The sequence below is a fragment of the Fringilla coelebs genome, assembly GCF_963513975.1.
Source record: "Fringilla coelebs genome assembly, chromosome: 8".
Taxonomy (NCBI): Eukaryota; Metazoa; Chordata; class Aves; order Passeriformes; family Fringillidae; genus Fringilla; species Fringilla coelebs.
In genome coordinates this window covers 7,411,979-7,427,051 of record NC_140066.1, presented here as the reverse complement: position 1 = coordinate 7,427,051, position 15,073 = coordinate 7,411,979, and the positions used below count along the sequence as shown (strand labels likewise).

Here is a 15,073-nt window from a genome sequence, read left to right as displayed (position 1 = left end):
AGGGTGTATATGTGATACAATGGACACATGTAAAGAGCTCTTAAACCAGTCAGTCCTATGAATGTGAAGATACTTTGTATAGAGGGACTTTAGTGAAAATTTGTCTGTTATACTTGATAAGGTCTTTTCTCTTTAGGGTCTCTAGTTAAGTCATTTTTGTTTTCACCTCTTGGTATCGACTTCTTTAAAAGCCTTTTTGTAATTTTTTTTTTCAGTCCTTTCAGGCTTAAAAAACAATTAGCAGTTGCATATATATATATATATGTATGTGTGTGTGTGTGTGTGTATGGACTGTGTTTCCATGCAGGGGTAAATATTTCTAGCCAACATAAAAGCACAAACCCAGTGACCGTGGTGAGAATTGCTTCACATTCTGCCAGTTTTTAAAACCAAAATGGAAAATGACATCATAGAAGGACCTGGGATATGTGACATTTTGTCTCAATGGAGCAAGGGACTATTGGAGGGAAGAAGCTTAATGTAGATAAGGAAGTGCATAGGGTACACCTCCAGGAGTCTTCAGAGTGAGACCTTTGATCTGATCTCTGGGTTATGCTCAGCCTTACTGCCTCTCCTCCACCCAAGAGATGTGGTTGCTGCTTCCCATCACTCTTGGTCTTTTCTTCCATGGCACCAAATGAAGTCCTGTGTCCTCATCCAGCCTGCCTTTCTCTGTGCTGCCAGCCAAGCTTCCCAGCGATTAATGATTTTCCTATCTTCTCCTCCACTTCTCTCCTTGGCAATCCGGACACATTGGATTTTCCTGCTGAGTGCTTTCTTCTAAGGGTTAGATCAAAAGACAGCAACTTCAGAGTAGGCGATGTCGTGTTTCTGGGTATGGCTCTGCATTCTCAAGAGAAGATGCTGCCATTGGGTGCTTGCTCCCTCTAGGTATTTATGACATTGCTATTTAGGAAAGCTGCCAAGGAAAAGGTGCTGCTGAAAGGAATAAATAAAACCCTTTGGCATCATTGCTTCATTTTTTCCCATCAAAAGCTGACACATTGTCTTTATCTCATCAGGCAAACTCCGTGCAAACTTAGTGATCACGTGTTCTTTGCCTATTTTTGTAGAACAGAGTTTCTCAGAGAGACAAAGCACAAGGGGAGGAGAGGAAAGGCTGCAGTATACAACTCAATGCAGTACCCTTTAGCTTCACTTATTCTATTGCTAGCTCATGATTTTCGCTCCGGAGTTGGAAGTGTTCGCTCTGTATTCTGAGTTGTGATTCAATTCTGTATCATTGTGGAAATCTTTGGGCAAATGTTAGATTTTTGTTGGTTCTGTTACTTGTGAGTATGGTAATTTTCTATACGATGTAGTTAACAAAGTTTATAAGGGATAAGGAGTTACGAGACTGTTTTTAGTTTTTTTTAATTGAAGAGAAATTATTCAGTAGAAATGTTTGTTTCTTCCCATGCATTGTTGAAACAAATTCTAAAAATCCACATTGGATTATGTGATTTGTCATGAGCTTCCTAACAAGTCAAAGCAGAATGAGATTTATGCTATTTTTCAGCAGAAACCATTTCATGCCCCAACAGAAATGGAAATGACTGTTCTCAGAAACCTTCCAAGATGAAGTGGGAGGAGATAATCTGCAAGGAGATGTTACCTTCTCAAAAACAACCTCACATCATCCAAGGTGTGGTTGGCTTTGGCAGTTTACCAAGGGGAAGCTTTACTAGATTTCAAATCACCCACCTAGCCAAGCTGTGCTGAGGCAAGGCTTTGTTTAACTCCTGCATTCACCAGACCAACCCTGCCCCTACCCACAGCTGCGTTTTTATCTGACGTGAATGACAGGATTATGAGGGAGAGTTAAAACAAACACAGGCACTCACGCTGAGATGCAGCATAAACAGATATATGAACACGTACGTAATGAGAGAGCCTCTTTACATTGGGGCACGAAATCCAAGTGTCACATAAGGAAGGGGGGGTTTCTTTAGACTAACAGGCCATGGTTATAACTCTGCAGATTCAGATTCCATAGAAATGGAGTTGTAAAGAAGCACCGATACCTTAGACTTATGTGGAGGGTTTGTGTGTGCTGATCAAATATTCTGGTGTTAAAATAGGGTGTTAAAATAGACTAGTTTCACATAAAGAGGTGACTGAAAACTGTAACTCTGAAATTTCAGAGAGCTGGCTTGCTTCTGCATTCCCACATTGGGAAATGTATGCTAATGGCTTAATTTTTATGATAAAACCATGAAAAATAAGTTCCTAAAATAGTGTTGAATCCATTTTCTGATAAAACAAATTTGTTTTCCCATTTGTGATTAAAATGACCTACAGTAAGATTTTTTTTTTTCCAAACTAGGTGTTAATTAAAAATATGGAAATGGATTTTAAAAACCTTGCAGTTCACAGTGGAAGAATTACCATAACTGATCTGTTCGCAGAGCCATGCCTGTTCTGAGATGTTTTTAAGATGTCTAAGTTACTGGTTGTTTTTCTGCATGATTGTTTCCAAAGCAAAATGTGATTCCAATAAAAACAGTAATTGAATTTACAGTCCACAGGACAAATTGTTGTTTTAACAGAAACTTACACACTCAGGCAAAGACCTTGTGTTTTAGGTCTAATAACAAAGAACACAAGCTCCCCATTTTTATGTGGCCATATATTCTGCAGTTTTCTAATGTGGCATTTTTTCCTTAAAAAAAAATCTATATTGTATTTTTTAAATTATGTGAGCAGTTTTTTCCCCCTTTTAGCTCTGGATCAATATTCCTTAGGTTGTGTTGGTTTGGGGTTTTTTTAAAGGAACCTTTTAAATGTTAGTGCAGCTATTTTCTGTAGCATCAGCTGGGGGTGAATCAATACAGACAAGCCTATCCGCATCTAATGCACCTAATGACTGAGAGGAGTTTGGAGAGAGCTTGTTCATCTGGCATTTGGTGCTGAGAGAGCTTGCAGAGCACAGGGCACTTGTGTGAGGGGCTTGTCCGTGACCAGTCTTGTGTGGAGAAAACGCTGATATCAGAGGAAGTGGGTAGGAAGGGAAGGCTGTCCCAAGAGCAGTGGCAGACAAAGGCAGGAGGTGGGACCTCTTTCCAGCATCAGGCTGTGACTGCCCTTTACTGTACCAACAGCAAAAATGCTATTTTTCTGCTGTCAGACTTTCTCTGCAGGCGCCCCCGGCTCTTCTCAAGCCCCTTTTGTTCTAAAAGGTGGAGGGATTAAGTTTTCCTTGTTTTTTGCAATCTTGGTGCCTTTTCTGTTTAGGTAAAGCCTGAAGTCTGTGCTTGCTGAACTAAGAGAAGTTTGGTGGGGTTCAGCTCCAGGGGCACAGAGGCTCTGAACTGGTGTGTGCAGAGCACGAGACACACTGGAGATTCACACATGATGGAAACAGCCATGTCTACATTAGCAGGCTTTTTTTGCAAGTCTTAGAGCTAACCTAAAGCCCTGTGAAACAGTAGGAGTTGGTGAGATATTGCTGCATCTCGGATGTAACACCTGGAAAAAACAGTCCAGGATAGTGCCAACAGCTGTCTGACTCTTCCCCTAGACCCTCAGGGGTGCAGCAGGAACATGTGATGCTGGTAATCATCTCTAAGTTCCTACAGTGACCATTTGAATAAAATAGGGAATATTTCATACTTCTCAGCCCCAGGAAAGCCAGGGACCCTGAGTGAGGAAGCCAGCTTTCCTAGGTTCCACTTGGGAAAAGGCCAGAGAGCAGGCTGTGCTTGCTGCAGTCCAGGGCAGGTACATTAAGGAGTTTTCAGGTTCTTGATTTATCTTCGTTGACTGTCTCTCAGGAGAGGCAATTGTCTTTGCACTTCCTGCAGGCAGGGGTTTAGGGGGTTGACAGAGCCCCTAAAGCAGGTGTGATGAATACCAGCCCCCGAAGCAATTTCATTCTTATGGGCCACTTTGTTGCCAAAGGCACATGCTCTCATGCAAATTGGTTTTCTGAGAGTATGGAATTGCAGTAAGTATTTGTAAAATGTTTGAAGCCTGGTCCCAGAAGGAGGTACAAAGATGCACCTGGCCAAGTTTTGTTTCACATTTTTATCATAATGTTTTCAGCATTCATATTGGTTCTTTACTGATAAAATAATGTGGTAGAAGAGATGCACAACAGGTGTAAAGATCCAACCTGATAAAGGTGGATGCCACTGCCTGTAATTCATTGGGTTCAACAGAACTTGTATGGTTTTCAGATGTGATCATATGAGTAATAAAAGGGCCTTCATTTTTAAAAAACATTTGTAGCTCTAGATAGGTGGTTACTGTGAGAAAGGTGCTTGTGGTGTTTTTTTTTTTTTTGTTTATTTTTTAAAATTACTTTAGATCCCTGTTGATTATGATTGTATGGCCAATATAGGAGCTGGCTGTTCTTGGCTTGTTCCATGGCTTGTTCCATAGCCCCTTGAAGTGGAAAGGGGGCAGTTGATAGTTTGAAGAGTCCAGACATGCACGAGTTGCATTTTAAAGAACAAAAGAACCAAAGTTGTTCACCCCTCCTGAGAATCTGTATGTATTTTTTGAAGGGTTATGTTAGCCTTGAGTATTTAAAATGATGAGACATATCCCAAAAAATAATGAATTGCTTAAAAAGAATTGTTTGGTTCTTTTTCCTTGCAGTCTAGATTTTGAGCTTTCAAGATTCATGTTTTCAATCTTTCCTCTGCAACCATAAGAGCTAACTTTATTTTAAAATGAAAGCTGAGATTCTCTTGTAATCCCATAACTCTAGGAGATTTAGCAGTGCTAAATGTAATGTGAATTTAGAGTGATCATTCCAAGGTGAATCATTTAGTGATGTGTCCTCAGCATTAAAGCCAACTGGGGATTTTTTTTTTAATGTCTTTTTTTTTTGTCTTTCTAAGTAATCTGCAAATTGGCAGGAATAATTGGAAGCTTGGTGAAAGCAGTAGAAGACAACTGCAGCCTAGTAAAATCAGGGGGTTTTATTGTTGGGTTTTTTTCCTGGTATGTTAAGATAGATTCTTATAGAATCTAGGTATTAAGGGCACTCTGCATTAAGATATCTCCAGAGAGGAAGGCTTTGGTTGTTTTTGTAGAAGCACCCTTTTCTACTCAGTCAAGCATTAAAATTGGCAGCAGCTCCTGGAGTAGCAAGAAAATCCTGGTTGTCCTCATGTAGTTACTGAAAACAGTAAGAGGATATGTAAAAGCTTTAACTCCGAGGAAAAATATTTATAACTGTGACATTATGTTTCCTTACAGTAATTTATGGACAAAATGTAGGAAAGGAGGAACACAAGCTATAAATAATATTTCTTATGTAAACATAATGGCAGTAGCAAATTCTTTTTATTTAAAAATTAATATTGATGTTCATTAATATAAATTACCACATTTCAGATGACTCTGATGTCCTTGAGGCCAGATGTCACTGACTGATTTACAGCTTCCTGGGGGGAGGAGGAGATCCTGTTTTGTCAATGTAGGCACCAAATTGCTTCAAATAGCTGTTTTAGACTAGATTCCTTACTAACATATTGTCAGCAAAGTCGATCCACATCACAGATCAGAAACATGGAAAACTCTTTTACCACATATTGACTTGGATTTTGAAATGCAGGAAAAGGAGCATAAAGCTTACCTTTGACTGAACTTCTGTCTCTTTTAGGAATAGTGGTTTGAAAACTCCTGCCCAGGAACATGTGCACAGAATTTCCATAGGCATCATTAGCAACCAGGGCGCATCCTTCAGAGGCAGAGTTTTTGGCCCTCATTGATCTTAATTCTACTTTTAATATTAATACAAATGCGTGTAGCGAGGGTGTGCAGGAGGAAGCTCTTGCCACCTCAGTCACACCACAGAGATCAGGTATCTGGATTTGGTTTTTGAGTGCTTTGGTCCTTTGGACCTCATGTATTCAATTGCTGCTTAAGAGGATGGCAGATGTGTTTGTAGAGCTATCAGCAGCTCCCAGGAAGCTCCTGTGGGAACTCTCGTGGGCGATGCCTCTGCAGGCAGGTGGGGTGGATTTGTTGTGTTTGCATATGCCGGCAGGTAAAAGGGGAGGGATTAAAAAAAGCAGGCTGGTTTGAGTCAGTGCATCTCTGTCCATTAAGTATTCATTCAAATCCAACCACATGAAATACAGGCATCCAAGAAACCACCTCTTGTAAGTGCCTTTTATTGCAGCAGCTGAAATTCAGCACATTTGTAGGTGTGTGGCCTGCCATGCTTAGCATGAATAGCAAACTAATGTAAATCCTGTATTACAGAGTTTGTTTGATAGCAAAGCTCACATATATATGAGAGAAATCTGTGCAGGCCTCTGGTAGGATAAGGTCCCATGGCATACAAGTAAAAACTGCACAGGTGATATGAATACAGAGAATAATGCACAAAGAACTCCCTTTTTGAAGCTCAGCTACCTTTTGTATAAATCAAACCTATATCCATTGAAAGGCTCAGAAAGATGTTACAAGGCTTTAGAAATGGTCCATGTTGAACATGGGATCTTTTTTCCAATCCTTATAAATAATTATTTTCCTGTGTTTTGTAAGTTTAGCTGCAGAGAATTTATGTTAAGACTGTAGAAAGGAGTACAGAATTTCAGGTAATATCAAGCTGAGAAGGTGGTTTTAAAATATTTCTGTGATACAAAAGTCTTCTATCAAAGAGGCAAATGCATCACCCCCTCAGTGTTTTTTCTCATTTATGAAATAAGTAAACGTAAACGCTGAATTCTCATTTTCAGTAAGTATGTTAGTAAAGCCAAACTGACCTTGACCTTAGCTTTGCTAATTCCCAAACTCTGATATTTATTCCTGGAGTAGATTGTTCCCCATCATACCACATACATTAATACTGCAAACCTTTCCAGTGCCTTGAATTAGAATGTAAGTAAATAGCTAGTTTTAATCTACATAATATTTTGAGAGCAGACGTTCTGTGCTATGACTATTAAGATATTCCCAGCAGCCATTTCTATAATACTGAAACCTCTTATATCTATTATTAAAAGTAATACTATCAGCCAGGGCTTGTTATATGCCACAGAAACTTTAAATAATAAAATACAGCATGGATAAAATCTGCAATAATAGTAACTTAAGCAAAATTAATTTAAGTAACAGATAGCATCTGGGAGAAAATGCAATAGTATATTGGTAAGTTATGCAAAGCTAATTCTATAATAACTACCACATCTGTGGAACTCATTTATTAGAATGCTTTACTGATCTTCTTTCCTGTTATTATTCTGTTTTAGAAATGTTCCTCTGTACCATTTTACTGTCTTTTCTCTGCCTACATTTGTAAAAAGGCAATTTGCTACCTCTCAACAACAAGAAAGGTGTATGAATTTATGTACAGAACAACATAGGGCTTTTTATACAAACCTGACTTTATGCAGACTCATACCAGTAAGAATTCCAGAGCAGGGCTGTGCTCTGAGAGCAGTGTCAGCTCCAGCCGCAGTTCTCAGCCGGGCTGTTGCCACTGGGCTGGGGAGGTGGTGCTCGCCCATCAGTCCCATGTCAAGCTGTGCTGACTTCCCCGGCCAAGCGGCCTCCTGGCACCTCACCTCACCTCAGAACTGGTAAGGATAGTGCACCTAATTGTCACTTCAGTCTCTTTCAGAGCAGCTGACACTGATATGCCAGCTACATTTGTGCAACTGCCTCACAATGTCTTTATGTTTGAATTCCCGTGGACCCGCTGGGCCGCAGTGTGCAGGAAAATATTGCCAATTAATTTTTAAGGCATTATCATCTTGCCAAACTGTTTCTCACATTTCGATAGTTATATTGATTCAAGAGGACACTTTGAGTAATACATCTTTGTCATAGTGAATAATGCTCACATAATGACAAATCTTCAGGAATTAAAAAAAGGAGAGTGAAGTTTTTAATGTAGGTCAGTGGAAGTAATTCACCATAAATTTACTCAGTCTTCAGAAACTAGCAACATTCTTTTAAAGCCTCTGTAACTGTATAAAACTTACTGTGTCTCCTTCTCTGTTTTTAAATAGGTTTTACTACAGAGCCATTGGTGCTATTAAACATGAGGTTTTGTTCAAAGGAAACACAAAGACTTAATTGTATTTTTTGAAGGAAAGTATTGCATCAGAAGGATTCATTTAAATACGTTTGTTGGCTTCGGGCTCTCACCACAATTCATTCGTTCTAATTTTCCCCCGGACTTGTTAAGGACACAATGTATAGAAAGGAGCAATGCAGAATGGCATTTTTAGGTCACTATATTTTGGCTGTAAACTGTAGTCCTGCTCATAAACTTGTTATTACTAAACAAAAAGCTTCATATTCTACATTGAAGTTTCACAGTCTTTAAAAAAAACTTTTGGCTGAATGTTGGGACTATTATGTCTCATTAAAGAGACTAGTTCTGCTGTAATTTAGTTATTTCTTAATGATCCAAGGGTTATTATTAGACATGGAACAGATGAGTAAAGAATGGCTCTCTGTAAAAAGACGCAGTGAAGTAAAAATATTATTCAGAAAAACAGAACCTCTGAAAAATCTTACCCATGCAAAAAAAGTGTATTAGATTGGTTTGGAATTGATTCTAAAAACATGGTCTATTTTTATTACATAATTGGACTTTTTTTTTTTAATTTGAACTGGAGAAAATAAATTGAATGATAATTTAATCTAAATTTAAAAATATATTTTTAGTGAATAGGTTACTAAGCAAAAAATATTATTTTAAGGAAGCAGAAAGTAATTTTGAATTGTCATCCACTTCAGCTAATATTTTTAATAAGAAAATATAAGGTAAGAAAATTGAGATAGTTGCTAAATTAAAAAAACTCTAATTTTTTAAAAAATAGAATTTGAAAACAAAGTGTCTTTGTTTTTGAAAGAAATATAATTTGAGTCAGTTTTTTCATTTTGATTCCAAATGCAAACTTTCTGATTATTTCTTTTGTGAGTATGTAGACATTGACAAAGTGCTGAAAATTTAAATTACAAGTGATAAAAGAAAGTGCTTCTATAACTCTGTTTTTCTCCTCAGTTATAATCTGCAAATCTTTCTGTCAGCCTGTTAGGTTCTTACAAACATGGGCTAATGCTATCTACCTACTTTACTGAGCTCACACATAACAGGGAACCTTGGAGGTAGTGACAGAGTCCAAACAGAAGTTCTGAAAAGGTTTTAGGACTACAAAAGAGATTTTTATTGTAATGAAGTGGCCAGGTCTAACTTTGTATTTTCAGTTGTTGCTATAATTTCTGCAGCTATGTGGAAGCTTTAATATTTTCAGCATGTTAGCTCTAGCAAGTAACTAAATGACCCAAATATCAACCTAGCTAGAATTTCAGAAGTATGAGGAAATTAATTTATGGGAATTGCAATTACCCTGATGTGAATTAATGTCGTTTACTTACACCATCCAAGCAAAATCCTGTTTGTAATCGCTGACTCAGAACTGGAACATCTGCCTCATATTCTCGATGGGCACTTCCCCTGCAGAGGCCCCAGACACACCATTTCAGTGCTGTACCCTGCTCCTTGCTTGGTCTCAAATGCCTTTTTTCGCCCTATTTGGCACATATGTTTTCTGTCATCCATTTTTTTAAAGTAGGACACAAAACCTTGTTCTTTAGAGGACACGGGGCTGCCTTCTGCCTCACTCCTGAGAACCCGAGCATGGACTGGGTGCTTCATCCAGCTGCTCCAGCTGAGAAAAGCCATGCCCTTGTCAGAGCATTCCTGGAGCTGCAGGTCCCATGGTCCCCCTCTCTGCAGTGAGGTTCCCATGGTCACAGCAAAGGAACAAGCAGCAAAACTTGGATCATTAGCAACTCTTAAATTATAGTTACATATTAAAATAGTTTCCTTAGGGCCTTATTTGATTTAGTGTCACTGCAACTTCACTCCAACTGACTCCTTTGATACTCCTCTGCACCAAACTGCAAGAGTGTCCCCGTTCAGAAGTGACAAATTTGCAGTGGGAAGACAGAATGTTACCTAAGCACTGTGTTTTCTAAACGTAATTATCCACATGAGTAAGAAGCTGTAGTGTTATGAAATTATGAAAATCATCTGTTCTTCTCCAAGCATTATAAAGAGGGCCCTTTGAGATGCAACTAGAAATTAAAGCTGATCTATAATCATTTTCAGAATGCTTTCCAGTTCTGAGCACCTGGATAGTAACAGAAAAGGTATTGTTTTTTGCTGCATGCCAGCCATTTCATTTCCATTTAAAAAAACTGCAAGAAACCTCTGAGCAATAATTAAACATAAATTACTTTCTTCTTTTTTTTTTTTTTCCTATTTAATACTACCAGAATGAGATGGAACTTGACCAACCTCCAGTTTCCCCCTCAGCTTCAGCGACAGAATCTCAGGTACAGTTTTGTTCCTTTTAGTTTATTGAGGGGCGGGGTTTAAGCTGTTTTTTCTAAGAATTTCCATTGGATCCCAGTCACTGATGGCATTTATTCTCTAGAACATAGCATGCATTCTCTTCTAAGATTGAATGAAAAGACTTTTAATGCAATAATGAGTCAGCAGAGGACATTTATTTGAGTGAGCCCATCTGGGCTCTTGCCCTGTGGGAGGATTTCTGCCTGGCCTGGGCAGTGTGAGACAGCCACGATGGTCTCTGTCAAGGCAACTCTTCCCAAAAGCAGCTTTGTGTGTTGTTGCCTCTCTTTGTGCAGGTGTTGCTGGGTCTCAGAGAGGGCAGGGGATGTTCTAACTCAGTGTTTCCTCTGGCTGGTTGCTGCTAGGGGCCTGACCAGGGGGATTACCTGCAAGAGTCCTGTCCAGAGGCAGTGTCTTCTGAGGTGGATGCTGTAGCTGGAGTCACTGCTGAAGATAAGAAGTCTGCTGTCTGTGAAATCCCAAATGAAATTATTGGCAACCTTGAGGTACTATTACTAGAAAGCTATTCACTAATTCTGTCTATGGTTAATTAGCTAGCTCAGTCTTAATGAATATAAACTGTGTTTGTGCTAAAGCTGGCAAAAAGCACATCCATATGCTGTAAAAATGCGAATTAGGCTCTATAAATAACTCCTAGTTTAGTCAGCTTACATATGATAAGATAAAAAATACTCAGTAATATGACAACATATATCTTCAGCCTTACTATGTGTCAAAAACACAGGCCACATCCTGCTCTCAGTGATGTCAGTGATAAAATTCCTTCTTAGGGGTTCAGGACCAGCTGCTGTGCTGGAGTATATGCAATGTGTGCTTAATATAAATTGTTAGATGCATCTATGTCACACATCCTTCAATTTGTGTAAGAAATGACTCACGCCAATTTTAGGCTTTATCTGGTAGGTGTGTGACTTCACAAGAGCTGCCTTAATGAAGCAGATCAGCTGTCAGTATGTGGTCTTCAGACTCTGAGGGGTCCATGATTTCTTTCTGTGAGGTTCATGGAGGGGGAAGGAAGCTACTGTCACTAGAATTAACAGGAAATGATTGAAAGCCAAAGAACAGATTTGCTAGGATAGATTTGCACCAAGGAGCTGCTGGAATTTGGTCCTACTGGCAACAACCAGGTGGCATTAGGCACTTTGAACTTCGGATACAGCACATCAGACACTATTGACTAAGCAGCAGTTTAATAAATACCTAATATTATCTGAAAATACTGTGGTATCGGTAAATGGCTTTATTTGAACTATGCATCAGTGGGGAATATGAATTAGAATTATTATATTAATTATTATATTAATTAGACTAGATTAGATTATTAGATCAACCTATTTGAGTTCATGTTCCATTTCAACATGTCTTTAGAAATGGGAGGGAATCTCTGGCCCGTGTTATCTCATTCCTGTCCCTATCAATAGAAAAGAGTAAATACCTGGTTTTCATTTGGCCTTCATGCCATTAACATCAGTGCTAAGAGTTTTTTTCTTTACAAGACTGCACGGATGAGAAAAATGCTTACTTTTTGTCTTTTTCTTTTTCTTTTTTTTTTTTTTTTTTTTGCAACTCTGGTTGTATGCAAAGAAAATAATTTCCCCTCGGGTTTTAATTCTTTCACCAGTGTATCATTTTCACCTGTTTTCTCAATTTCTTGACCTCTGAAGAAGTCTTATAATTAGATTTTTACCTGATTCATGATCAAACTCATACCGTTTTTTGTTACGTGTGAAATATGGTTTCACAATCTGCGTTATGTCTCAGCATATGCATTAACAAGGCAACTGTTGCTTTAATTGAGTCTAGAAAATAACTTTTAGTCAGGTATCACAGTGCTGACACTCAGTGGTCTCAGCAGCAGCCATAGCAAAGTGTGGTGGCAGATGATTTTCAGTGGAGGTAGGACCAGAGACAGGGATGTGTAAAAACTGGAGAAGAAAAGCCATCTGGAGTGGCTGGGAGTTTATTAGCCTAGAGGATCACTGTTCCAGCAACCAAGTATACACATCACATAAAGGGGTGAAGACATATTTGTTGATTCTTGAATTTAATATGGTGAAGGCCATTTCCAAAGATTAAAAGTTGAGAGAGAAATTCCAACCTTTTAGTTCTAATCTGAGCTACTGAGAACTTTGAAAACATTTCAGCTGTGGTTACCCATTGATATATTGCAGAATAGCACTAATAGGGATTTCTAGGACTGGCAAGCCACAAAGTTCCTAAAATGTCAAGTTACTGCAAGTACTTGTAGTACAAATCCATTTGCTTTATCAAAATTACCTGAATTCCATTAAGAATGTAACTCCTGAGTTTTGGAACAGTTTATGTAGAGTCTTTAAAAGACCTGTTAGCCTGTCCCAGTTGTTTGAACAAAACTTTGACTCTTAGAAATACTGTCATTGGACTCTTTCCATTTCTCTTGTATTTTTGCAGTGATCAATGTTCATACTGAAAAATATACAAATTACCCATAAAACACCAGTATTTGTGGCCCTTTTTCCAGTGATCCCACATTTCCAAGTGCTATACAATCAGAGATTGCTATGCATTATCACTGCCAAAGATTTCATTAGAATACATCACAACTCCTGTACCTTCCCCACAAATGTTACATTGCAAATTAAACACTCAATGTCTACAGCAGTTTGGATTTCCAGAATGAGATGCATATTCATAATTGTGTTTGTAATTAAGACAGACAAGCAGCATCACAGAAATACGGTTTATTGTTCATTTTCAGTAATGCTTTTTAATTCCAGCACTGTTTCAATAAAACACGTTACACTAGAGAACAAACATCTGCAGTAAAGGCAAACAGTAGGAACAACCAGGTCCCAAAGCAATTTTTCCGATTTGGTGTCTATTGGTAAAGGCTGTATGAGAATAGAGAAAAATTAGCCTATCTGCCAAGACAAAGTTAGGTGAGGAATGGCTGTCCCAGATCACTTCCTGCTCACAGCAGCCGTGCCATCCATTGGAATTGTGCACAGCAATGTGATAATGCGCTATCATGAAGGGACAGGCGGGAACAGTGTTCTGTCTGCAAAACAGGAAGATGTGGAGGATGATGTCTGCCTTGCTGCTCCACACTGTGTCAAAACCACAAAGACAATTGCAGCATAAGATAGCTCCATCATAACCTCTTCTTTCTTCTGATTTTCTTTACAGGCAGACTTAAATGAAAAGCTGCAACTACAGGAAGAAGCTTAGACTTGGAGAAGAGAAAAATTGAAAAGTCCTAAACAACCATATAAGAAAGGTGATGCTGGGTTTTGCAGGAATTGTGCAGTAGGGGATGGCACATACAGATGCTGGCTCACTATCTGAACCAAATTATTTTTGTAGAGAGGAAAATGGTTCTGTTAACACTTACCTGGAAGTATTTCATCCCAGTTTCTCAATTTTACAGTGTTCTTCCAGCGTTGTTGTTTAGTTTAGACTTAAGTTGAAGATTATAAACAGAAGGACACATAATTAAAACACGTTGAAGTTCAGTTTATTTCCGAGTACAGTTCTAAATTCTAACTTTAAAAAACAAAAAAAAGCTGCTGTTTCATTCTCCCAGTTGTGAAATACTTAACAGTTTCTGCTTTACACCTATGGTTTTTTTCAGGTTATGTTGCCACAAGGAAAATACATAGAGGGAAAATATTATTTTGAGGCACTGTTGATATAATAAGGAGAGAATTTAATTAACATGTAATTACACACCTTGCACTGTAGCTATTCATTATTAATATGTATGTTATTTTGTTTTAATTTGCTTCCTAAGCTTTAAAAAAATTTTATAGTTTACACTTCTTTCTTTCCACATATTAAAATTGCGTAACTGAAGAGTTTGCACTTAAGTATTCTAAGAAGAGTTTCTTTAGATTTCAGTGGATTCTTTTCTGGAATGCATGTATCCTTTCATCTGAGAATGTTTCCATATTTTGTCAGACATCATAGAAATGTTTCATGCTCAAAAGGAATCCAACCAAATAAATGACCTCAGAAGAACCAGTTGAACATCTATGTTTCAAACTTGCAGCCTGTATTTGTTGTGTCACAGAACTCTGTGCCCTAGAAAGCATGTGAAATACAAGTCATGCTTTGGAGCATAAAGGCTGGATTGGATGTTATGTTTAGTGGAATACATGAGAAACAGAGTATTTTATTCATTGCATTTTCATATTTATTTACCACTAAGTAGAAACTTAGGTTTTGTTTAATTTCATCCTCATTTTTTGGTGGTGGTAAATGAAAAAAATTTGCAAGCCTGACTCAGCCAGTCCAAAGAAGAAAACAGCTTGTAGCAGTTCTCCTAAAAGGTCTGATTTGATGCTGCCTGTCTTTCAAGGGTGGTGGGCACAGTGTTGAGTGTGCAGCTGGAAGGGTCATTCCCCTGTGCCCCACAGGATGTGGTCCCACAGCTGAAGACAACACCCAGTAGCTGTGCCTGGGCACCAGGAGCCTGGGTGTGCTCTGCAGAGTGCATGTCCAGTGTGGGCACAGAGCTCCTGCAAACCGATGGTTCACTGGTTGAAGGGACAGAGCATTTTACTTGGTCTCATGCACTGAGAAAAGTTCTTCCCCTGGTATGTGATAAGGAGAAGTAAGACCTGTAATTATGCACTTGCAAGTTCTCTTGATTGCTGTTTGCAGTGCTGGCCAGAAAACTAGTGAGAGCTTCCTTTCAGCTATTAAAAGCTGACTGTTCTGCTTTGAGCAATGAAGGCATTA

General features: G+C 38.6%; 1 protein-coding gene across 2 annotated transcripts in view; it reads left to right on the top strand.

Annotated features, from left to right (window-relative positions):
* Window positions 1-14,349, top strand: part of CABCOCO1 (ciliary associated calcium binding coiled-coil 1) — a gene marked incomplete at its 5' end in the record, with an annotated part of 51,098 nt that extends 36,749 nt beyond the window's left edge. For both annotated transcript variants that reach the window (XM_084209942.1, XM_084209943.1), the window contains 3 exons: window positions 10,255-10,314; window positions 10,699-10,839; window positions 13,520-14,349. In XM_084209942.1, the coding sequence (XP_084066068.1) occupies window positions 10,255-10,314; window positions 10,699-10,839; window positions 13,520-13,561 (243 nt within the window). In that variant the 3' untranslated portion in view covers window positions 13,562-14,349. The remainder of the gene's footprint in view (window positions 1-10,254; window positions 10,315-10,698; window positions 10,840-13,519) is intronic.
* Window positions 14,350-15,073: the final 724 nt, after the last annotated feature.